The following is a 23900-nucleotide window of genomic DNA, read 5'->3' as shown; positions in this document are numbered from 1 at the left end:
GCATGCAAGATAACGTGGGACCTGGGACCGAAAGGGCGATGATCCCTGCATTAAGCCCCCCTTGCCCCTCTCCGTGGACATCACAACCTTGCGCATTGTGCCTAATATCGCAGGTTGCCGCCCACTGAACAAAATCTGAGCTTGAAATACTCTGTTGAATGACCTGATCGTTGATTTTACAAATTTCATTGCAATATGGGAGATTTGTGTGAGACGGTTCCCTACTACCTATGGCTTCGAAAATATTTCACAGGGATCTTGATCGAGATTAGACAAACCGCTCAACAACCAAGGCCGTTGTAATAAACCTTTCTACTGTACATAATTCTTATTGATTACTGAATAGGAATGTGCAAAACGTCCAATTTATCTGGCGTTCTACTATGTGGTGTCCAAACTGCAAGAATCCAAATCACCAGGCTCAGCGGCAGTCAAAACGGTAAAAAACTAGGTGCGTTCCAAAGGTCTATCACACCGGAATGATATTCAGGTGTGCATAGCGCCAAAGCCTGTACCAGGCTTAATTCGCCGCCACTCTATACCTAAGGCCGCAATAATTGATAGCGCCGACAGTGCAACCGACACATACCACACGTGAGCCAAGACCGAGTTATAGGTTTCTTGCACACGAGCTAGCAAAGCCGGAGGAACACTACGAGTAATATTGGTCACTCCCGAGCTCAAGAGCAGAGAAGCGTCAATGGTGGGAGCGATTTCATGAAGTCCACTCACGAGACCATTGAGAAAGATACTCTCACCGACAGAAGTAAAAATAGCGCCCCCAAAGGATTGAAAGAAAACAATGAAAGCTATCCCCAGAGGCAGATCAGCTTCATCCAGCACGACTTGGCATGCGATGACTGCAAGTTGGAATCCAGCCCCGATGCCAACGCCGTAAATGACCTGGTAGCCAATCCACTCGTTTGCTCCGGAGTGAACTTGCAACGTTGTCAGTAAACCCGCGCCAACAGCACAGAAAATGGCTGAGACAAAAAGAGGGGCACGTAGTGTCCCCAAATGGTAATCACGATACCAGTTAGCAGCGAAAGCACGACTGATGCCAAGATCAGTGGGATACACATAATGCCTGATTTCATGGCGGACACTCCCTTGATCGCCTGAAACCAGATTGGAATGAAAAAAACCATAATGAAGAAGGATCCCCCCAGAAGGAATGTAAACATAGGCCCAAATACCATGCTTCTGTTCTTGAAGATCCGTGGCGGGAGAGTCGCTGCCTCTCCTTTCCAAACTTGCACGACGCAGAATATGATCATCAAGACACCGAAGATCACAAGCAGAGCAATGATCCGGCCATCGGACCAGTTGTACTTTGACCGGCCCCATTGCAGTGCGAGCAGTAGACAGACAACCCCAGGAATAAACGCGCATGTTCCAATCGGGTCGAGTTTCGAGAGAATCGTGCGCCAGGTTTCTTGCGACTGTGTTGGGTTTTCGTCCAACTTTAGAATAAAAAGAATAATGAGGACTGTCACGGCACCGATCGGAAGGTTGATATAGAAGCTACATGGCTTTAGATTAGTGCATTCGTATGACTACCCCGAAGAATTGGACCCAACTTACCACCACCGCCAGGTGACGTGATCAGTGAATGCCCCTCCCAGCAAAGGCCCAACGACCGAGGCAATGCCAAACATCGACAGCAAAAGCGCATTGTCTTCAATTGAGCTGTATTAGCTAAAAATATCCAGCAATGATTCATTGTCTAAAGGCGCTCTTACATGTCGGTCGCTTGTCCAGTGATACGCTCAGCGTAATGATAATAAGCGACCCCGAGAAAACCCCAGCAGAACCGAGACCTGCAATTGCACGTCCTATAATGAAGGCAGTGGAGTTGGGTGCAGCACCACATACGGCAGACCCGATCTCAAAAAGAGCAATGGCGACTAGAAAGACCTGTTTTACTGGGAAGATTTTGTAAAACGTCCCAAACATCAATTGAAACGCGCACGTAGTCAGAAGGTACGCCGAGGCGTACCAGCCGACTGCGTCCAACGCGCCAAATTCATCAGTGATCTTTGGGATCGCAGTCGCGATAATTGTATTATCCTATTCATGTTTAGAAGTTTGGCAATTATCCAAAGATACAAAACACTTACCAGCGCTACCAGAAAGACGGCGAGGCACAAGCCAACACATATTGACATCAATCTTAATCCATTTTGGCAGGGGTGTTTATCGTCGCTGAAAGCCGTGCACGACTGGTCTTCGTTAATTGTCTCGCTGTTAGGGAGGACTTGGGTTTCGGGCTTTTCTTGGGTTTCGGGCTTTTCTGGCACCATTCTGTCTGGCATCTTATCAAAAGTTGAAAATAGCCAGCCTGAAATATGACGGTGCAATGATTATGGACTTAAACGAGGAAGCAAATCGTCCGGGAAATAACAATGATCCTGATTAACGCCTTGCGGGTGATCTGCGAGCCAAGCCAATCAATGTTTGAGCATACATCCCTTGTCTGAAATAAAGCCAGATACTGTGGCAGTATGCTGTATCCTATTGCCAGTCAGTAAGTCTGCATGATTCTTGTGGGGCCCCAATCTTTCAAGCAGGTTTAGGCACTATTGACGCATTGACCTCCCAAATTATGGAGTTGAAGAGGTAAAACAGCAAGGGCGGGACTGGAATGTTGGAAGTATGTATTGGTCAAACTGATTCAGAGTAAAGATTGGCAATTAAAAACCAAAAAACAGAGGTCACCATGCAAGTTTGGGACGCCCATTACCGTACATGATTAGACGTATACCTCTGAGTGAGCAACAAACAATCGATGCCAGGCCCATATTTATGGTGACCCTACATATAATGGCCGTCAGAGCGCTTACACTTGGGAAACAGGGAAGCGGTCCATTCAGACCAATTTAAGATTACTCGTTTTGAAAGAAGTTCTTGGTGGATCTATCCTGAATCACTTTAAAAGATGAGGCAATGTCTCCGAGACTGCCGTTGCGCTCATGCTTCATCATATGTATAGTTTTGATTTTTTTTGGTCGGGCCCAGGGTCCTCCGTGCTCGTGGGTGTTAAGTACATGAAATAAATTCAATTACTCCGCCTTCACACCAATGTAGTAATACAAGGTGATGAACGGAAATTGGACTGTCTTCTGTCCGCTGTGGAAGGTCCACTTGGAGAGGTCAAGTCCTGGCTGATCCAGCAATGCTCGGACTTCCTTTGTGGTGCGAGTTCGCAGGCAGGAGATGAGCCCATCTACCCAAATTGCCAAGGGCGCTATGGGCAGAACAAATGTGAAGAGAAGATGGATGGGCGAGTTCCAATACCAGATAAGTGTTACGTAGAAAGCCCAGAAGAAGACCAATGGCGAACAGAGGCAGGTCCACACCTCGCGTGCAGTGATTTCAAATATGCTCGATGCGCGTCAGTGTGACATTTATAGACAGCGAATGTACGGATACACTCACATGAATGCGTCGGCAGACTCGATCGTATTTCTCAGAATACCTGCCGCATCTTTATCTCCGAAGTGATGGAAGCAGATATTGAAGATTCGACATTCTTTTTTGCCTTTTGCTGCAACTCGAGGGGCAGCTCGTGCATCGACAGGAGTCTCGATGTACGTCACATTTTGCTTTTTTTTCGAGATCCGACTCCATTCTTCACGATGAGGAAAGAGATCACTCAAAATGAACTGAATAGGTTCCTTGGCTTCGGACTCAAGTTTTTTATTGATCTCGGACTCAAGAACTGGGGTAGGACCACCAGCACCGGCGCACACATCCAAAATTGTGTACGAAGAAAGGTCCTTTAAATGCTCTTGGACCACTGCACACGCCTGTGTTGCCAGACTTCCCCGACTCCATCCGGGTATTTTAAGATTCCACAATCGAGTGAGTGAAAATTGCTCGTGTTGGTGAAGCCACGCAGGGCACCATGTTTGATCACCAATCTCCAAGAGCTGCGATCGAGGCCACGACATGTTGAAATCCTGGTCGATATTGAAATTCAAAGGTCCGAATTCAAAGGTCCGAATCAAATAATGTCGGTGGTTGGGGTTGGGATTGGATTGGAAATTGCCGATCCCGGATTGTTACTGGAGATGGTCCGTGCTTGCCAAAGTTTCAATAAACCGCCACAGGGTGAATACAAGGAGAGATAGTCGCTGCCAGCCTGCCGGTAGTGGTCAAACATGTTCAGTTTCTCAGTCGGCAAATTTACTTTCTTCGCCAGAAAATGAAAGCTACGTCAAAAAGTCAACGGATCGGCTCCATTATCTTCTTAGCCTCTTAGCGTGCTCTAAGTCAATCAGGCTTCCTTTGTGTAGATCGCGTGCCCCACTTCACGTCTATAGAAAAATAGCACTGCTGGGTTGATATCCACGACACTAAGATCTCGATTCGATCGCGGGAAGAACCTTAGTCCTAATTGTATTTGTTACGTATGAGTTATCGTACGGTAATTGTTGTCGTGGCGGTTGCATGCATCTTTAGTGTCCTATCAGGCTATTACAGCCGAAGCTTTAGCGAGGACTCATGAAAACTCAATTCTGTAAATTTCTGCAATTCGAATGCATTGAGGGTCTCATCTTTAAATGCTCCACAAATCATAGGAAGGAAGCAAAAACCTTGAATCTTGTACTCCGTACAATCTGGACCAATAAAATACACTTGACAGTTGACCAAACTATGATATTTTGACATGGCAGTCTTGGATATTGACACATCATTTTCTCTCGCTAATTTTGAGATTCTAAGCACTACTGTAGTAACTGGGTCTTGCATGCCCTGCATTATCTGAAAACGAATAAAGTTTAAACAATAAATCAAGTCGATATTTCTCCAATCCTCTCAAGATCGAGGTGAATCCAGCTGCCATTTAAGTTATTGGCCGCAAAGAAACACGTGGAGGGGGCTAAGACCCCCCTTGACAGTGGATTGACATTCAAGGACTGAACGGATGTCAAGAAGCCCACGGAAAAGATTGAGCCGAGGACAAACTGCGGATAATAGGTGAACTGCTTGGCGAATGGGTAGATATCGAGAGCACGACAACCACAGGGAAATAGCGCATACAGGCAGATGGTAACCGGAATAGGATCACGAAGATAGCCAATGCCTGAGAAATGCCCCACATATAAGCTTGAGAACGTGTCACATCACCCCGAGCGATAGGTCGAGTTTTGCACCTGGCCACATTCTTGTCGAAATCACGATCGACAGCATCTTTCCATGTGCAGGCTGCTCCACGCGCGAGGATACAGACAGAGAAGTAAAGTGATAGTCCGATCAGCAATGAAAGCAGGAGGAGGTTGAACAGGGATCGTAATTGCGGCATAGAATACACCAAAGAGGCATGGAATATAGAGGGCATAAGATCCACCCGGTCTATCCAAACGCATCAACTCAGTGTAGGGCACCCATGATGCTGGTATATGGGAAATGAACACAGTAGTGGGCGGTTGGTACTTGGTATTCCGGACTCTGCTCATATCCTTGGTTGCCATAGTGCAGGTGTTGGTGGTATTGAGAAGATTAGCGATTTCACGGACGAGTCCACGGGCCTGTAAGGGTCTTAAGCTTACTCTACAGGGGGGATCGGTGGATACAGATGAGGTGTCTTCATAGGCAATTGATCTCACTGAGCACGTCCCACTCAAGTTTACCGTGTCGTGCTTCATGGTTATTAAGACTCCATTTCGTTATGAAGTTAAAACAGACCTCCACAGCTAACTACATATGTACAACCTAAGTGACTTATGGAGAACTCCAGGCCCGGAAAAAAACTTCTTTTCCACTCACCTGGCTGTCAGCATACATACATATAGTACGGAGTATACCCTCACTAAAGGCGCTCATGTCCCTTGGAGCGCTTTGTGTTGGATTATTGAGTCCACAGTAATTGAAGCCACATTTGATTTCATATCGTTGATAGCGCCGACTTGTTCCTTATTAGGAAAGTGGGGACCATCCGTCCTATCAAGAATATCCGCTGTTCAGCCATCGTATTCCGCTAGTATTAGCGTGTTTTCATGAAAGCGGTGAATGGAGATAGCTATGCAGCCCTTGAGGGACTGGTATATCTCTTTTTGTGAAGCACCCCATCAGCAACAGCAAACAAAAGTCAGAATGAAGGTTGTCATTGTCGGCGCTGGCCTGGGTGGACTGGCTTGTGCAATCGCTTGCCGCCGAGAAGGTATCGATGTGGAAATTCTTGAGCGATCTCCAGAAATTCACGAATTCGGAGCAGGCATCCAAGTGCCACCTAATGGAAGCAGAATCATGCGGGAATTTGGGCTCCTGCCACAACTGCTCGAGAAGGGAAGTCAAGTCCAAGATGTGCATTTTCGAAGATATAAGGATGGTCGACTGTTGCGAACAATGCCATGTGGAGATGATATCACCGAAGAATATGGGACTCCATGGGTGTATGTTGTTGATTGATCTACATTCATGCTTATTAAGATCCTAAAGCTTGTTTAGTATTATTCACCGTGTCGACTACCATCGCATACTACATGACGAAGCAATGCGTCTTGGTGTGGTCCTCCGACTGGGAGCAGAGGTCACCGATATCTCTACCGATGAAACAACAGCCCTTCTTGCTGATGGGACGATAGTAGTGGCAGATGTTATCATTGGAGCCGACGGTATTTGATCAGGCTTCCATATGTTTGAATTGTCATTTAAGCTGACAGCAGCAGGCCAAATGTCTTCAGTTAGAGCAGCGGTTCTTGAAATCCCTGTCTCCCCGGTTCCGACCGGGGACATGGCGTATCGAGCAGTGTTTTCAAGGGAACAGCTTGAGGGTCTGAATGATGACAGTATCAATGAGCTCTGCCAGAAAGTTGCCGTAACTAGCTGGCTGGGACCAGAGAAGCATACTGTATTCTATCCTGTCCGCGGCGGTCAGGAGTTCAACCTTGTGCTCCTCCGACCAGATAATCTATCATCAGGCGCCCGGAAGGAACAAGGCGACATTGATGAAATGCGTGCCAGCTACGCTGATTGGGATCCAACGTGGGTATTCCGGGAGATTTCTCCCCGTATTATAGGGAAAGGCTTGCTAGCTAACTGTTCATATCTCCTTGGCAGTTTACAAAAAATAATCTCCTGCGTGCCGTCGGTTTATAAATGGAAATTGACTCATCTTCCTGAACTTAAATCATGGACAAAGGTTGGTAACTCCTAATGTCACTTATCCTTCAAGAGATTGACCTGGTATGATCAGGGATCTGTTGCCATTCTGGGTGATGCATGCCATCCCACTCTGCCGTATCAAGCGCAAGGGGCTGCTATGGCAGTCGAGGATGGAGCGGTCATTGGAAAGCTTCTTGGCTCCTTGCAGGCCCATATCCTCAAGCCAAGAATCTCTGGAGTAAAACCATCTCAATCGACGATTTCTTCGGCCCAGAAGCTCACCGCCGAGGTGTTGGCCCTTTATGAAAAGAATCGGAAAGAACGCACAACACGAAACGTTCAAGCGGCAGTCAAAAACCGACAGCTCTTTCACATGCAGGATGGAATTCTACAAAAGATTCGAGATTTTGTATTGAGTTACGCTGGGGTAACTCGGAAAACTGATTGGACATGGGTCTTATCATCCCGACAGAGCCAGACTTATGGTTGGGATGTGCTGGAAGACTGTGGAAAACTCTTTGAGTATTGGAAACTGTCCATTGAATAGGATAAATGAACGTAGCAAACAATGCTGACCCCGGACTATTCCGAGTCCATGCATTTGATATTGTTGTCAATTCTGCTCTTGGTGGTCGGCACATAGTTTGAGATGCTTGCCCATTCATGGGCGCCTGAGGCGTCCAAGGCGCCCCATTGCTTGTTCGAAAGCTGTCTGTATTGAAATCAAAACAGTATCATTACGCTGGCAGGGGTTCATGACCCACTCTAGCGCGACAATAAAGATAAACTTTAGTGTATCGAAAATAACGATAGTTCAGGATTGGCAAAAGCTAGTCCTCGCTTTGATTCTGCCGATCTCTATTTTGCTTGTTCGAACGACATGTCTGGGAGAGATACATAGCTCCAATGGCACAGCACAGTCTACCGGTTTATCTAATTTTATGCGATGACGCTTGGTCTGAGTTGAATTTCTTCGAATTCCCCTGGCAAATTTCTACGTCCGACTAATCGAACATCCTCGGCGACATGGCTACCCCATCTGGCATTGAAATCGGCATTTTGACAGGAAATTGGATGCTTGTTGGTGTCTATATTCGTGGAAACATTATTTCCGACCAGTGATTGATGATATATAACTGGATAAACGCCATTCAAAAGGTCCAGATGCCGCATTAAAGCTGGTATGTACACGATTTTACCAAATAGAGATGGAATCTTGACTAGGGCCCACGGATACTGAACAGTTGATATTTCCCGCAACGCGTCAACTGGATGCTTCGAAAGGCAGTTTGTTTAGCCGCAGTGACTTTACACATATCGTTGCAAGGAGCACAAGTTGACCAAAATGAGAAGATCTCTGAGCTTGGACTTCATCTAGATGTCCTGCAAATCCCGACTGGCGGTCTGGCGCAAATTCCCGAGATTAGAATTCTGGATGAAAATGAATCAACCCTACTCAAAGACTTCATTTTTGCCGCCAGGCGTTCGCAAAATCGGCTGATTCGGGGCATGAAAAGTCCCCACAACCGAATTGGTCCCGATCTCACCCCGAGGACGTCGATCCCAAATGTCGAGATTGGAAAATATCTCAGAGGAGAGATCAGCGAAGATGGAGCCGACAGTGGCGGCTTCGTCACCAAGGAGACGGGGCTGTGGATTCATAGTTTCGATGAGCGGGAAGACGGTGCATGGACAGTGGAGCAAGTGAGAAATCTCTTTCCAAACGCAAGTACGGAGTATATCGTGCTATATTCAGCCTGCATATCACTAGATTTGGGGTTCAAGGTCATTGGGAGGGAGAGATATCACACCCGAAAAGTTGTAGTCGCCCACAAGAGCGGTGCTTTTGAGATGAGCCAATTTGTTTTCTCATATCTGGGGCCGTGAGGATCTGCAAAATGACAGCTTATAGATCCACTTTGTTGTAGCATGTGTCACTTAGTTTCTGATCTATCGGCGGTCAATTTCAATAGCGTCGATTGAGATTGGAATCTTCGAACTCAAACATTGGCATTTCCAGGCTACTCCAGGTCCTTGCCGTAAGTCTGTATGTGCAGGAGCGGCTCGTGCACTTGACAAAATAAACACAACAGTCTGATTTATCGTCATCCTTCTGCTAGGGTATGTTTTCTAGTCTTTATCAATAATTATTTGAGTTCGTCGCCCTCGTTCTCTGAAATCATTCCAAGGCAAGACACTCTATACCAGCCCTTTCCCCTGTGTCCAATTTCAGAATGGATATCCTTCAACGCACGAGGCTATTTCGCAGAAGATTGGCTGCAAAGAAAACTTCACAATTGCTGTCAACAGCCTCCAAGTCCGACTCAACTACGCGAGAATCCTCGACACCCTCCGGCTCTAGCAATGTGACGATAACCACTTCCCCCAGCTCGGTCAGTGACAGTCTGGTACTGGATTATTCAGCCCTCACGGCCCCTTGTGACTACATACGATCATTGCCTTCCAAAAATGTCCGGAAGAAGTTGATCGACGCTTTCAACGTGTGGTTCCAGTTGCCCGACGATGCGACTACTGGCATTGAAAACATCATCAGTGACCTTCATAACTCTTCCCTCATTTTGGACGATATGCAAGACAATTCTTTGCTCCGGCGTGGACGTCCTGCGACACACTGTATTTTTGGAAACGCCCAGTCAATCAACAGTGCAACATACATGGTCTTGAGCAGCTGTCTAATTCTCCAGCGCATGCCGCCCCCGGGTTTAGGGGTCATAGACGTGTTGCTCAATGGGTTGAGAGAGCTTTCCCTTGGACAAAGCTGGGAACTCAAGTGGAAGTTCCATCTTTCTTGTCCATCTGTGCAAGAGTACACGGCTATGATTGATGGGAAGACAGGCGCCATGTTTGTCCTGCTGGTCCGTCTGATGCACAGATTCTCTCAGCACAATCTCTCCCTCCCAGAATTGGACCGTTTTGCAACCCTGTTGGGCCGCTTTTATCAAGTGCGAGATGATTATCTCAATCTCCAAAACGATAGTTATTCAGAGCAGAAGGGGTTTTGTGAGGACTTGGATGAAGGAAAATTCTCCTTTCCGATCGTCTCGTGCTTCAACTCTGACCCCGTTGCGCGCGATATCATCATTGGCATTTTCCGGCAGAATGGTAACAGTGAAAGTACTCTCTCCAAAAACACAAAGATATACATCCTTGGCCTCATAAAGAGATCCGGAGCATTTGAAGCTACTCGGGAGCTATTGGATCGCTCCATGCACGAGCTCAGGGCGGCACTTTCGAGTCTCGAAGAGTCAACCGGCCAGAAGAATCCCGGATTACGGGCTATCTTGACAGCTTTATCCATGTTCTAGGGGCTTGATTATAGCTTGTTACCGATTTTTCTCCAAAGGAAGTGCAGCTTCAACGGAGAAGGAAGATCATGTTAGCGAATAGTGGGGACAGAACGCTAGTGAATAATGGGAAGCGCATGTACATCTTTAGGTAGAAAAGTACAATGATGAAGTTGAATAGGGCTTTTTGAGGTTTCATGCTAACAGAACACTGCACGCGCTAGTAATGCATTGAGTAGGACAGTACAAAACAGGACAGATAATCGTACCAAATAATTAAGGAAACAAAAGCAGATATGCGTATGCGCGACTCGGGGAAACAAATGGATGATAAGAAGGTTATATGGATGATAATGGGCAAGCGCGCAAAAAGAACAAAACTGAAGGGTGCAAAAACTGAGAGATATCACTGAAAAGAAACACCAAGGTAGGTTTCCTGTACGCCATATTAAACTGCCTCGATCTTTCCCAACACCATTCCCAAGTGTCAAATTCTGCGTTCAAAATAGTCTTGTTGAGGAGTCCGCTAATTTTTGCTTTTTCCCTGACTTCTGTGCCTCAGTCAATTTGCCAATGTCGGAAAATACCTTTTAGTCTTGCAATCCGATTTTGACCCTAGAAGGTAGGCAACACTCGATTGTATCGCATTGTTCGGATGTACTTGTAAGTTCGTGGTAGCGGCCGGTATTCTATGGCGCGATTGACCTGGTGCTTGCATGATTGTAAATTCATGGTCCCATTCAGCAATGCGTTGATCTTCGGCGTCTTATGCAGCTATGCGTTCATTCCCTGAAAGTGTTGATATACGATCTGCTTCTTCGCCTCGGCGAACAAGTTCCAGGTGCTGAAGGTCTGCAAGAGCGTAGGAGTGTTGATTCGCTAAGAGATTAGAGTCAGCGTACTTCCTGAACTTGGGAGAAATACCTTGAAGTTGGTCCTGTCTCTTATCAATATCAATGGCAAAGAAGTAAGTCTCCGTATCCTCGTCTTCAAATTCCTCGTCATCGTCTATCAATAAATGCTGATATTTCGAAAATACTTCGTTATCGAAGAGGAAGGCGTCGCTTAAGATGACATCTGCCGGTGAGTCTCGCAGAATACGAAAGTCAAGCTGGTGAACCGGGTCGGGATAGCCCAAGTAACCAAACCGCCATTCAACATTGTATGCCATACCCACGGTTTCAGCAACCGAATTATCAGCAAATATCACTCTCCTTCGATGACGGTGCCCAGTCTCAATCTTCACACCAATCTGTCGTGCATAAGTCTCGCTCATCGCTAAAATCTTTGACCCGGAGTCCGCGAGAGCAGCCTGATAGTCCTTATTCACGGTCCCAAAAACTCTTGCAGTTGATGCCCCGAGATACAGAAAGCGAAACTGTGATATACCCTTGATAACTCTCTCTTTCACACGACGGCCGTAATTGGCCAAATTTGAGAAGGTTTCTGTGAGTTTTAAGAATTGCTTTCCAATGATAACATCTTAAAGGCAGTCGGGTAGAATATGAAACTTCAGGGTGTACACGTTTTGCTCCTTTCTAAATCGAAATGGCACTGTAGTAGTCCCCACGGTTGCCATCTGCTTTCCACTCCCAACGGTAACTCGGCAGGAGGACGATAGCGTGATGGTCAGCCCCAGGTTTATGGCAAACCCCCTCTCGCAATGAATTTCTCTTTGCCCCATAATCTCCCAGTGCGTTTGCTGAATGCTCCGCAAGTTGACAAGGTATCTCAAAAACTCGCGTATTGCCATCATCGGGAGACAAAGTTCTGGGTTTCAGACTTTGCCCTTGACTTCGCCTTGTCAGTTGCATCAGCTCCGTCCTCAGAGCCGTAGTAATCATGAGCCCCATAGTGGGCCGTCGAATAATGCCTTTTTAAAGCTGTTAGAATTTGGCCTCGCTCGATCTGCTGTCTTTCGACATCAATGCATTTCTTTTCCAGCATGACAAACCCCGTATAGATCTCCCGAACCTTCTGTATCAGTTGCTATTCCACCAAGTGCGGGGGATCCGTAGCTTTGACGGCCGAGGATTGGTCTGGATTGGGGGTAGGCGATTCGGACAGAGTTAGACCATCTGAAACAGGACGTTCAGGCGGTCTCCTGAGGAGTGTCATCACAAGGCTTTCAAATCAGGCAGATAGGGTCATCGATAGCATACTTTGGAAGTTCCAATTTTTCGTCCTCCATGTTGATGGAACGCTCCCGAAGTTGACTTATTTTGTTGATGAGCTTGACGACGCTACGTGAACGAGGAGTTTTAGGCTGGATCCCATCAAGAAATAGATTAAGAATGTCGAACCCAAATTGGGGTGCTGACTGTGCGGCGCTGTGGGCATCCTCACACAGCCACCTCCAGTTGGGCACACTGAGGGGGACGAAAGCCAACATATCGGTGCTCTTACACGGGCATAGATATTACTTTGGCAAGAATATCGAGTGCGCGATGATATGGCATCACCTAACGTGATGAAAGGTGATGATAGCGAACTTGGACACGTCCGAGATGGCTATCCTGCACTTGCTACTTGGATAGGCGGGGATCCCGATGGTGAAACACTGGTATTTCGATGGTTCAGGCGACTCAGCGCACGCAATATACTTCACTTGCAATGCCAGTTGATCTAACTGGAACAAGAAATAGACGATCTTGATATGCAAGCGCGGAGAAGTCCCGACTCAGACGCTCGCCAAGCATCAAGACGATGGGAGACATTTACACAGCTTGCTGCGGATCCGGGGAGACCAGAGAGGGTACGCATGGAGAAGGTTAATGAGTTATCCGTCAAAATGAAGGAGTATGGTAAGAGACTCGCGCTGCTTATCCATTCGTCTACTCTAACATCATCTTCTAGAAGAAGCACTACTATGACAATCTCAGATCGCCGGTTTAAGCGGGCCTAGTAACCGCGTGCTAAGCACTTATCGTCACTACCTCAACGGGGATGCCTGGAAAGGCCCTTATATCCCATCAGTGCGGTTGATCAGTGGGAAAGCCAAAGATATGCTCAATGAAGCGGACGATCTAGTCTCACTGAAACGTCGCACGGACGAGGACCTTCTTACAAAACTTCTGCAAGACCATTGGGCTTTTCAGAGCCGCAAAGCCAGAGATCCGCTGGACCGCACGACGTTCTACAAAGGCAATCACGTCAAACAACTCGTTTCCGTAATAAGTATACTCTTCGCAGCAATTCTCTTGGTTCTCGCGATCGTAAGTCTTTATATCGCTAAGCATCCAGCTACGAAACTGGGTTTGGTGGTCCTCTATACATTTGTCTTTGCTTTAAGTCTTGCTCTTTTGACAAGCGCTAGAAGGGCAGAAGTTTATAGCACTGCGGCTGCTTATGATGCAGTACTTGTCGTGTTTATATCGGGTAATTTGGGTTCAGGATGACAGTTGAATCGTTTTGGGCCAGTTCCGAGGGAAATTAGAAGGTATTCAATGCATTTTTTTCGAGAGTCTCCGTTGGCCTGTCACTTTATGAATTCAAGTGTATTATCCACATGCCAGAATGTAGCAGTATCTCGTCGACTTTTTTGATAATCTTATGCCTCAATAAACTGGGTTAAGATCGCCAAATCATAATTCCATAGGGATCGCGATCGGCATCGCTGACAGATACCTCAACGCTGCCGTCCTTGTAAACTTCCTCGCCGAAAGCTGAAGGAGTGGCTCCACCCTGCTTTGCAGTCTCTTGGGTTGCCTGGAGTGCGGCTTGCCGGTCGCTGTCCCAGCGCTTTGACAAATCGTCCTGCAATTTCCGCTGCATCACCGCGCGGAGATATCCGCGCTCAGAGTTCGTGTGAGCAAGTGAGATAACCACCGATCCACGCTCGGTGGCAGCAAGAGCTTCATGATGGCTCATCTCGCCAGTGAAAAGAAGGTCGGGGATATCATTCCCGCGGAGAAGGACGCCCGATCCAGAACCGGGGCACATGCCAACGGTGCGAATACGGATGTCATCGACGGAACGCCCTTGCGGAATAGCAATGGGAATACCCGCCTGGAGGCCGACGCCACGGCCGATATGATCAATCAGGGTGGTGAGAGGTTGGGCGTCGTTGAATTGGACTAGGCGGCCAGCACCGGCAGACTCGAAGCCTTCCGGGATGGAAGCTGGGGGTGATGGGTGAATTGTGGACCGAGTGTGAGGCAGTTGCTGAGATGTGCTTTCCGAGCCAGTAGTTGGAACAGATTCAGACCGCGGATAAGTAGGCGCAGAGTATAAGGTCGAGGAGCAGCCTTTGATAGAGGCCTTCAGCTCGTCTTTGGATGACTGATAATTGCCAGTCACCACGTCGCACAGCCAGTCAGCCATTCCACCAGGAATGGTGTCAACAGCCGTGTGAGGCGAGTAGACACTGATACCATGCTGGGCCAATCGCAGCAGAGACCGCTGTTGGGTGTCATCAAGAGTAATAGACTTGAGACCACGGAAGATAATGGGGTCTATTCGAAGAAGTTAACAAGGGCATATAGGTAGATTTTATATATTCAATCTTACGATAGGCAACAACAGCAGAATCCTGGCGCTTAATTGCCTCGTCTGCGACAGCTGAGGTGAGATCAATGGCTAGGAGAACCGAGTTCTTCTGTCGACGGGTTGGCTCAAAGGGAGCTTCAAGGAGCACTATAGGTTTGGTGAGCACAAAATCATGAAAGGGCCACCCCTAGAATCCCCAGACTAGGAAGGAATCAACTTACAGCCAGTGTTATCGAAGCTTTTGTCTGCCAATGCCTCGGGATACCTGCATACATGTTAACCACCAAGCTCTATCAATTTTACAAGGAGCTCTCCTTTCAAGAAAACAACGTACAGCTTTCGCATTGAGGCCACAACGGCCTGTGTGAAAGGCGAGCAAGAGGTTTGCATTGATGCCATTGTAGAAAACCGACGTGCAGCAGTCCGCAGGGAATTCATGAATATTTGAAAAAGAATAATTGAATAGACAGAACTGAAGCAAGCAAACGGGACAGTAACAGATAGTGACGGGCGGTGACGCTATCGCTATCGCTATCGGTGCGCCACAGGCCACAGGGGGTGCACGTGCCACACCAGCCACACCCATCGGAACAGCCGAATTTGTAATGCGACCTCATCGCGATCCCGCGGGCTTCAATTCCTCAGACAGCTTTCAAGACCCTTCGTTCGTGCTTCATGTTCTCCCGCGTTTCATCTCTCACAAAGCTGAGCCGGGGCTGTCGCTATATCCTCCGCCCTAGTCCTACCTACATCACACAAACACCGTTCTCCCTTACCGCGCGCTCATTCTCCGCTGTCAGTGCAGCCATGGCGGACACTTCCGGTGTTACGGCGGAATTGCTTCAGAAGAAGCTCGAGGATGAACTGGAGGCTAAGACTGTGAAGATTGAGGATCTTTCTGGTATGACGGTTTTCTACCTCGGTCGGGTGCTTTAGCAGTTGGGTATATGACTCTATGTACTAACTATAAGTTCTTCTCTCGCATAGGTGGCTGTGGACAGGCATTTCAGGCTGTTATCGTCTCCGACAAGTTCGCTGGAAAGACCCTGCTTGCCCGGCACCGTCTCGTCAATGCTGTCCTAAAGGAGGAGATCCCCAAGATCCACGCTTGGACCCCGAAGTGCTACACCACTGAGCAATACGAGGCCCTCGGAGAGTAAGCGTCTCGAGCCGACACTACAGGATATGACATGATACAAGAAAAATGATAAAGAGGGGCTGGAAAGGTGTCAATGACGCCTACCTCAGGGCAAGGACCGACCGATATCCCTTGATTTACTGCGAAATACGGATTGGTAGCTACACAGGATGTACCTCCAATCAACATGCCAGATCGTTTCACATGGAATCAATCCCCAATGATATTCCCAGGTCAGCAACTACCAAGCCGAGGTAATTGCTGCCAGAATTTGTTTGTACGATAGAACTGAATAAAATGCCCTTTCCTTGAAAGATTGCCGCTATGGATGCTTGTATATACAAATCTATCAATGCAAAGTGTTATATGACATCACTTCTCCTCAACAGATCGAGCTTTAGCATTCATGTCAGCCTCGGCCTCGGTCTCTCGCTCAAATGTTGACCCAATAATTCCATCAATGTCACCAGCTACAGTACCTGCCAGGACACCCACGCCGATGATGCCGCCATCACTTGCTTCCCGGAGGAAAATGCTTTTCCCTTCGCTCTGAGGTCCCGCGCTAATGACGAGCCGGTCGACGTATCGTTGAACGGTCTCTTTATAATGCGGATAATGCTGTATAACTCCACCGTTGACAGCCACAACCAATTCCTCTGGTCCCTTGAGCCAGCCGGGCGTTGATGATCCGAAGTCCGGCATCCTTTGCTCTTGAGTTGATTCCTGCGGGTCCCCATTTGAATCCTTTGCTTTTGTCTCGGGATAGTCTTTGTCCTGTAATTCGATCTCACGAATGCAAGCGAGAAGTCCAACTGTGGCGGCGGCAATCAACGCAGCAGACCGGTCCTGCACGGCGGCTGCAATCGCGCGAATATGACCAGCATACTCGGGCGTCCACTTCCAATCACTCGACGCTGGTGGGGGCAATTCTCGTGTCAAGCTCTCTGCCAACTTCTCATCTGAGTAGCTTGATGCCACCACCAGGGAGAGAAAATTTGTCGTAAGAGCATATTCGCTGATTAATTTCACAGGCATTGATGACCGCGGTACGCCCTTGATTTCCTTAAACCAGTCGTAGCAGATGATTCGCACCAGCTCGCCAATATAGCGACCGCCGACCATATACTCGAGGGGCTGGAAACCGGGCCGATTCGAATGGGTGTCCAGCTCAGTATCCCACTTGGTCACAACATCGAGTTCCTGCAATGGCCCCGTTGCACCTCGAAGCGTCCATTCAGTGGAAACAACTGATTCCACGGCATCGGGGTCTTTCTCTCTGATATGGCGGATTTTGGATTCTTGTAGGTCGGTGAGTTTCATCGGCACGGCAGAGTTGCAGCCCGCGCCTACAAGAAGGCCCATCACGACCCGCGTATTTGGCAAAGCACGAATAGAATAAGCCAGCGAGGCAAGCGTTGAGATTGTATCGTTAGTCATGACGGAGATTTTGAGTTTGGGTAGACAATATTTCTTTTGTCGTTTTGCGGGCATCTCGGCGGGGTCATCATCCGCCGAGCGCCGGGTGTGGCATTCATAGCCGTCTAGAAGGGCTTGATGGAGATTGAGAGAGGACCCCAATGCAAAGCCTTTGCCAGTTGGCATGAGAATAGCCTCGTTGACGGAGTTTTGCCTAGAACCTCGTGTTAATTTCAACTCGCTAGATGGCGTTCATACGCTATGAGAGGAATTGTGTACTTAATAGGAAAACAAAAGGAAATACCCATGGCCAGCTCTGCAGGCGCATCATCTTTAGAATTGGCCAGATCATCGTGAATCACTTCTGCAATGCAGTCTCCAATCCAAGAAAACAGTGAGTCAGGGTGGTCTCGGCGCAACCGGTCCTCGATCGGCCACGCTTTCTCTAGCGTACGTCGAACATGAGGGTGTTTGCCTATTTGTTCTTCACCTAGTAGGTCGATGAAGGCCACTCGTAGATAATACAAGCCGAGATAGACGGCCAGATAGCGGCCCGTTTCTTGTCCTGTAGGCAGACGCGTGGTGGCAGTGGGGAAGAACTGCTCTGAGGAACTCGCGGCCAGTTCGCGGTATGTCAGAGAGAGGCGATATGACAGGCGATACAGCCTGTCATGATCAATTTTCAGTGGTGATAGGAAATCTTGCAACGTAGGGTCGGTTCTGGCCATTTTTGCGATTGCCTGTCAGCCGTTGCATCGGTTCTCCGGGTGTGTTGTAATTAGTTAGTTAAGCAGCGCCCTTGCAGTAGCTTTTTTTGGGTTGGGTGGGGATGGTGAAGCCAATCAGGTCAGCCATTGAGACGGATGACTCGCGTGCCCCAGATAGGCATTGAACAAGACGGCAAGATGGGGGATAATATTGGAGAATATTCAATTTAGATCTGTAGCAAAATATGGTAAATTATGTTATACAGATATGTCATTTGTTGTCAACAATGTGAAAAATTGATGTTGTATCTGTCGTTCGCCCATCGTATCCATCTACGGAGATCTTGATGTTCGATAACTCCAAGACAACTCAGATGTCAAACTTCAAATTCTTGCTTATATTGGAGGCTAGGGGAAATCCTTCCAAGGTTTCCCACCAGTCCCACGACCTAAATCTGTCAGACTCTCCCATTTCCACAACTCTCCATTAGGATTCACAAGCTCATTGTCATCCCCCAACGCTCCAGTACTATGGTTGATTTTATTCTCACCCATCAAAAACCGTAGATACCGTGCTGGATCCCATGAAGATGTAGAAGTGACTTCTTTCTTGTATTCTTGAAGTGAAACTTCAGATACTTCAATCGGCCCAGCCCCAGCATCTCTCATAATCTCGGAGATTTCATGGAAACTGCGCGTATCCCCCCCGACGTGAACAGTGTCGGGAATCTTCTCCTTTGGCAGAGTGGCCAGCGAAGCAACTACCTTGCCCACATCTTCGAGCGATGTAAACGAGATAGGCGAGCTAGCCGATCCCACACTCTCATATCGGCCATTCTTGGTATCAAAGCCAAACCACGGTCCAATACTATCCTCTAGAAAGAGTCCACAGAAGACGCGACAGATCTTCCTGTCGGGGATCAATTTCTGCGCCAGAGCGAACTGCTCTTTCTTTGTATTCCATTCTGAATGTGGGAAGTCATGGACATAGTGATCCACGCCGAATTCAGAGGGGAAATAGACTTGGACGTCGGTATGTGGGAGGGCGTGTAGTAGCTTCTCCTTGAATGAATGGCCGGAGGGTCCGACGGTGTTCACGAGGATTTGAACTCCACGGAGAGCATCGACAAGGTTGTCCTCATCGTACTTTCGGGTGGTGTATCGCCCACCGGTTTTTGGAGTTGATTCTGGTGAGGGTTTGTTTCGAGAGAGGAGGATGACATCAGAGAATTGTTCGTTGAAGGGGGAGGAGAGAAAGGCTGATGCCACACGGCTTCCTAAGTGGCCGGTAGCACCGGCGATCGCCACCACTGGTCGTGAGATGATGGAAGTCATTTTGCTTTGGTTTTACTGTATGATTTGGAGGGGTTTTAGCGTGAGTTATATAAGTTCAGCTGGAAAAGAAAGATCATTGATTAACAATTGATTATCAGAGAGTCCGGAATCAGTCCGCTGCAATTTGCCCCACTCGAAAGGTGTGAAACCTACTCTCATTGGCTGAAGCGCGGGTTTGTTTCAACTGCAAACCATCCAAACAGACTGATTACCCAATCATACTACGAGAAACGGAATGCAGTGAGATGTTTGCACTGTTTAGGGGCTGCACAAAGGGCTTTAGTATATAGATCAGACGAGTCCTTCATTTTATTGCTTCTCAATTATTTTGTTTGTTCTTAAGTTCAATTAAGATCTACCCTTTCATTCATATCACAATGGCTGAATTCCCTTATTCATCCCGACTCGAAAGAGTCCTCGGCTACCTCTTAAAACACCAGCATCAACCAACAACGCATACCGAATGTCAATGCACCCACCATCACAATCCCGACTGGATATTCGACGCAGATACATGGTCCCAAATTGAAACCCTTCGTCGAATACTATGCCAGCGACCAGCACTGCCCAGACTTCCCACAGATATCTTGGAAGACATCGATGCAGTCATTACCTACCGAAACAGCCACAGCCTTTTTACCTCGACAAGGTCAATTATCCCCAGCATCACAATTCAAGCCCAAAAGCCGGAATCTAGTTCTGTTAGAATATCATGCTGGAAAGGCGATATCACCACCTTAACCGATGTCACAGCGATCGTCAATGCAGCGAATTCCCAGCTCGTGGGATGTTTTCGTCCTGAACACCGCTGTATCGATAATGTGATTCACTCCGCGGCAGGGCCCCGACTTCGCGATACGTGTCACGATATTATCGAGTCGCAGGGGTATCTAGAGCCTGTTGGTTCTGCGAAGGTCACGCCGGGATATCTTTTACCAGCAGAATATGTCATACACACCGTGGGCCCACAGCTACACCAAAAAGTGAAGCCACAGGCACACCAACAGGCTCAACTTGCATCGTGCTATCAATCTTGTCTCGATGAGGCAGAGAAACTGCCTCCACTTGAGGATGGCCGAAAGGTCATTGCCTTTTGCTGCATCTCAACCGGTGTCTTCGCGTTTCCATCTGATATGGCAGCGAAAATCGCCGTGGATGCTGTGCTTGCCTGGTGTGCGTCGCATCCGGACAACAGTATCACGGATATCATTTTCGATACCTTCCTCGATAAGGACTGGACTTTGTACAGTGACATCCTATCCAATATCCAGATCAGCCGTTCCCAGACGAATATCAAAATCACCAAAGAACTCACCCTCCCCCAACAAATCCCCCCAAAACCACAACTATCCCCCACCCTCCTCAAAGCCCACACCTGGCTCAACCAAGCCACCACCCTCATAATCACCGCCGGCGCCGGCCTCTCCGCCGCAACAGGGTTGGACTATACATCACCCACCCTCTTCGCAAAACACTTCCCCGCCTTCCTGCCCAAAGGCCTCCGCAAACTCTACGACGTCTTCGGGTATACAGGCTGGGACAGTCCTGCCCAGAAATGGGGGTACTACTTCACGCACATTGACATGGTGCGTCGGTGGCCTGAATCACAGTGCGGTGTTTACCATGCCCTGCGCGGGTTAACGGACCGCTTCGGTGAACGCTGGTTCGTGCGGACGAGTAATGGGGATGGATTCTTTGTGAAGAATGGGTTTGATGCTGGGAAGGTGGCGACGCCGCAGGGTGGGTATAGATTCTTGCAGTGTTTGCGGAAATGTAGACCCGGTGCTGTTGTTGAGACGGGGCCGTTGGTTGATGCTGCGATGCCGATGGTTGATCCTGTTAGTCAGGTACTCATGGATGAAAGTATGATACCGAAGTGTGAATTTTGTGGTGGGGAGATGACGCTTTGTGTACGGGGTGGTGGATATTTTGATGAACGGCCGTGGCGGGAGATGGAGAGGAAGTGGGAGCGTTTTTTGAAGGATGAGATATCATCGTCAAATTCTGGTTCGGTGGTCATATTGGAGTTAGGGGTGGGATTGAATACGCCTGCTGTGCTGCGGTGGCCGAATGAGGATCTTGTGTCTAAGTCGGAGAGGAGGCAGTTTCGGCTTATTCGGGTTGGGATGGAGGCTTCTGGGTGTGTTCCGTGGGAATTGGAGGAAGAGGACCTCGCTGTGGGGATTTCGGGGGATATTGAGGCAGCTTTGGATGCTTTGATATCCTAAAACATGATTAGTTGTAACAATCAGAAACGGAATAACCCGAATGCTCGATACGGTTAAACCATTGGAATTTATTAGATTAAATACTGGATTAAAAAGGACAATCAAGATATGCATCAATCATAGAAAATGTCTTCACTATCAAATCGCTAGGAAGTATGCCAACGTATCACACCGAAAACAGCTTTGCTTTACACCTCACTATTTTAATCCTCTATCAACCTCGCTCACTTCGAGCCAGCATCAGTCTCCATGCTGAGGTACTTTTCCTCCGCACCACGGATACAGGCAATATTCGCGCCGAGCTTGTTAATAGTCTCGATATACTCATCATACGGGTCCGAGTCAAACACGATACCACCACCAGCTTGGAGGTACGCCACGCCGTCCTTAACCATCATCGTCCGCAGGGCAATGCACGTATCCATCGCACCGGGCATCTCACTCGATCCATCCGCGTTGGCAATGTTGTACCCGAAGTAACCCACCGCACCGGCATATACACCACGCTTCTCACCTTCCAACTCGGCAATGAGCTGCATGGCACGCACCTTGGGCGCTCCGGACACTGTGCCGGCCGGGAAGATGGAGCGGAAGGCGTCGAAGCGAGTCTTGTCCGGTCGAAGGACACCGGATACTTGCGAGACGAGGTGCTGCACGTGCGAGAACTTCTCGACGACCATTAGACGGTCCACCTGGGTGGTGATCGGGTCGCAGACGCGGTTGACGTCGTTGCGGGCCAGATCAACCAGCATGACATGCTCGGCGCGGTCCTTCAGACTGCTGCGCAGCTCGTCGGCCAATGCGGCGTCTTCTTCCGGGGTCTTGCCGCGCATGACGGTACCCGCGATGGGGTGGGTGATGATGCGGCCGCGCTCTTCCTTGACGAGGAGCTCGGGGCTGGCGCCGACGAGCTGGAAATCTTGGCAGTCAATATAGAATAGGTAAGGTGAGGGATTGACAGTGCGGAGGTGGCGGAAGAGGTTGAATGGGTGGAGGGATGTCGGGCGGGATAACCGTTGTGAAGGCACGGTCTGGAAGATATCACCCTTCTTGATGTGCTCCTTCAATCGGTGGACGTGGTTCTCATAACCCTCCTGTCCAATGTTGGATGTATACTCCTGGTTGGGAATAATAGGACCCTGATGGGGCAGTGGCGTGCGATCTTGCAGCAGAGTCTCGATTGTGGTCTTGATCACCTCCTGGCCCTTGAGGTACTCGGCCTCGATATCGGCATCGTTGTCGGGAATAGGGACATAGGTGATGATCTTGACAACCTGGAAGAAGTGATCAAAGGCCACAATTGTGTCAAACAGCATGAACAGTGACTCCGGCACACCCAGCACATCCTTCATGGGCCGAGCGGTCTTGGGCTCGAAGTATCGGACACAGTCGTAGCCCACATAGCCGATGGCTCCGCCGGTGAGTGGCGGGAGAACTAGGCCAGGCACAGAGGCGACTCGGGACTGGGAAAGTTCGGCTTCGAGGATGGGGAGGGGGTCGGCGGCAGGACCATGGCCGGGGCCGGTCTTGATCACTTTTTTAGGGTCTATACAGAATAGTTCGTGAGTGGTATGACTCGACAAAAGCCAGAGCGATATCGGTATCGAAGATCTCAAGTCACCCACCTGCGCCAACGAAGCTGTATCGTCCAATAGTCTCTGTAGTCGCCGCACTCTCGTACAAAAATGACATGCGCGAGCTATTCCAAAGTCAGTGATCGTGATCCCACCCAGTACTTCCTTTCGCCAGCCCACCCCGCAGGCCCGGCGCAATCTGCTCGGGACCGGCTACGTACTTCTCTGCAAGCTTGAGATAGGCCAATGTCGGGGTCAACAGGTCGGCCGAAATCGACGCCGTGATAGGCAGCAGGTTTGGAGGGAATTGGGAGTTTCTCGACTTCGAGATGACCTCCCGCGCCGTCTCGAGCGACGGGACATTGGCGATCTGAGTCATAGCAGATATGTGTGTTAGTTATGAGCAGGTTTCGGCAGAATTCGACTGTATGGCGTTCAAAGGAGATTTTCTTGCATACCGGAGGTGCCATTGTCAGTTTGTAACCCTGTGTGGTATTCGAGGCACAGTAGAGTCGGGGAGTCTATCGCAATGACAGAGGGATTTGGCGGTGGGAAAATGAGTAACTGTGGGGCGCCGTGGGTGGTTTGGCTAGCAGATA

The 23900-nt window shown here is 48.6% G+C and overlaps 13 protein-coding genes across 13 annotated transcripts; 5 read left to right on the top strand and 8 right to left on the bottom strand.

The window, feature by feature from the left end:
* Positions 1-486: 486 nt before the first annotated feature.
* Positions 487-2303, bottom strand: N7473_002122 (MDR family MFS transporter; the record flags this gene model as incomplete). The annotated part of the gene is made up of 5 exons (XM_057148062.1): positions 487-1054; positions 1081-1524; positions 1585-1678; positions 1743-2070; positions 2121-2303. 5 exons carry the CDS (start codon positions 2301-2303, stop codon positions 487-489), a joined length of 1617 nt encoding a protein of 538 aa, XP_057011716.1.
* A 759-nt stretch (positions 2304-3062) lies between these two features.
* Positions 3063-3953, bottom strand: N7473_002121 (uncharacterized protein; the record flags this gene model as incomplete). The annotated part of the gene is made up of 2 exons (XM_057148061.1): positions 3063-3384; positions 3439-3953. The coding sequence occupies 2 exons, from the start codon at positions 3951-3953 to the stop codon at positions 3063-3065; spliced, it is 837 nt and encodes a 278-aa protein (XP_057011715.1).
* Positions 3954-6099: 2146 nt separating this feature from the next.
* On the top strand, positions 6100-7657 carry N7473_002120 (putative salicylate hydroxylase; the record flags this gene model as incomplete). The annotated part of the gene is made up of 5 exons (XM_057148060.1): positions 6100-6398; positions 6454-6620; positions 6675-6990; positions 7066-7147; positions 7202-7657. The coding sequence occupies 5 exons, from the start codon at positions 6100-6102 to the stop codon at positions 7655-7657; spliced, it is 1320 nt and encodes a 439-aa protein (XP_057011714.1).
* A 725-nt stretch (positions 7658-8382) lies between these two features.
* Positions 8383-8997, top strand: N7473_002119 (uncharacterized protein; the record flags this gene model as incomplete). Its single annotated transcript, XM_057148059.1, has 1 exon — positions 8383-8997. The coding sequence occupies one exon, from the start codon at positions 8383-8385 to the stop codon at positions 8995-8997; it is 615 nt and encodes a 204-aa protein (XP_057011713.1).
* Positions 8998-9344: 347 nt separating this feature from the next.
* Positions 9345-10436, top strand: N7473_002118 (FPP/GGPP synthase family protein; the record flags this gene model as incomplete). The annotated part of the gene is made up of 1 exon (XM_057148058.1): positions 9345-10436. One exon carries the CDS (start codon positions 9345-9347, stop codon positions 10434-10436), a length of 1092 nt encoding a protein of 363 aa, XP_057011712.1.
* A 745-nt stretch (positions 10437-11181) lies between these two features.
* On the bottom strand, positions 11182-11691 carry N7473_002117 (uncharacterized protein; the record flags this gene model as incomplete). Its single annotated transcript, XM_057148057.1, has 2 exons — positions 11182-11294; positions 11340-11691. The coding sequence occupies 2 exons, from the start codon at positions 11689-11691 to the stop codon at positions 11182-11184; spliced, it is 465 nt and encodes a 154-aa protein (XP_057011711.1).
* Positions 11692-12543: 852 nt separating this feature from the next.
* On the bottom strand, positions 12544-12807 carry N7473_002116 (uncharacterized protein; the record flags this gene model as incomplete). The annotated part of the gene is made up of 1 exon (XM_057148056.1): positions 12544-12807. One exon carries the CDS (start codon positions 12805-12807, stop codon positions 12544-12546), a length of 264 nt encoding a protein of 87 aa, XP_057011710.1.
* Positions 12808-13673: 866 nt separating this feature from the next.
* Positions 13674-15342, bottom strand: N7473_002115 (Nif3-like dinuclear metal center hexameric protein). The gene is made up of 4 exons (XM_057148055.1): positions 15238-15342; positions 15125-15168; positions 14925-15050; positions 13674-14869 (listed from the first exon to the last, which is right to left on the bottom strand). Exons 1-4 carry the CDS (start codon positions 15339-15341, stop codon positions 13986-13988), a joined length of 1158 nt encoding a protein of 385 aa, XP_057011709.1. The 5' UTR covers position 15342; the 3' UTR covers positions 13674-13985.
* Positions 15343-15534: 192 nt separating this feature from the next.
* On the top strand, positions 15535-16358 carry N7473_002114 (BolA family protein). Its single transcript, XM_057148054.1, has 2 exons — positions 15535-15804; positions 15891-16358. Exons 1-2 carry the CDS (start codon positions 15579-15581, stop codon positions 16061-16063), a joined length of 399 nt encoding a protein of 132 aa, XP_057011708.1. The 5' UTR covers positions 15535-15578; the 3' UTR covers positions 16064-16358.
* A 55-nt stretch (positions 16359-16413) lies between these two features.
* N7473_002113 (hexokinase family protein) lies at positions 16414-18185 on the bottom strand (the record flags this gene model as incomplete). Its single annotated transcript, XM_057148053.1, has 2 exons — positions 16414-17671; positions 17737-18185. 2 exons carry the CDS (start codon positions 18183-18185, stop codon positions 16414-16416), a joined length of 1707 nt encoding a protein of 568 aa, XP_057011707.1.
* A 387-nt stretch (positions 18186-18572) lies between these two features.
* Positions 18573-19499, bottom strand: N7473_002112 (isoflavone reductase family protein; the record flags this gene model as incomplete). Its single annotated transcript, XM_057148052.1, has 1 exon — positions 18573-19499. One exon carries the CDS (start codon positions 19497-19499, stop codon positions 18573-18575), a length of 927 nt encoding a protein of 308 aa, XP_057011706.1.
* A 377-nt stretch (positions 19500-19876) lies between these two features.
* Positions 19877-21727, top strand: N7473_002111 (uncharacterized protein; the record flags this gene model as incomplete). Its single annotated transcript, XM_057148051.1, has 1 exon — positions 19877-21727. One exon carries the CDS (start codon positions 19877-19879, stop codon positions 21725-21727), a length of 1851 nt encoding a protein of 616 aa, XP_057011705.1.
* A 224-nt stretch (positions 21728-21951) lies between these two features.
* trpE (anthranilate synthase TRP2) lies at positions 21952-23771 on the bottom strand (the record flags this gene model as incomplete). The annotated part of the gene is made up of 4 exons (XM_057148050.1): positions 21952-23273; positions 23353-23426; positions 23523-23671; positions 23760-23771. 4 exons carry the CDS (start codon positions 23769-23771, stop codon positions 21952-21954), a joined length of 1557 nt encoding a protein of 518 aa, XP_057011704.1.
* Positions 23772-23900: the final 129 nt, after the last annotated feature.

The sequence above is a fragment of the Penicillium subrubescens genome (assembly GCF_028828155.1).
Source record: "Penicillium subrubescens strain IBT 31985 chromosome Unknown utg000002l_segment0_segment0, whole genome shotgun sequence".
In the NCBI taxonomy this organism is placed as follows: domain Eukaryota; kingdom Fungi; phylum Ascomycota; class Eurotiomycetes; order Eurotiales; family Aspergillaceae; genus Penicillium; species Penicillium subrubescens.
Note: the sequence above shows the minus strand (reverse complement) of the source record. Positions and strands in the feature narration are given on the sequence as shown.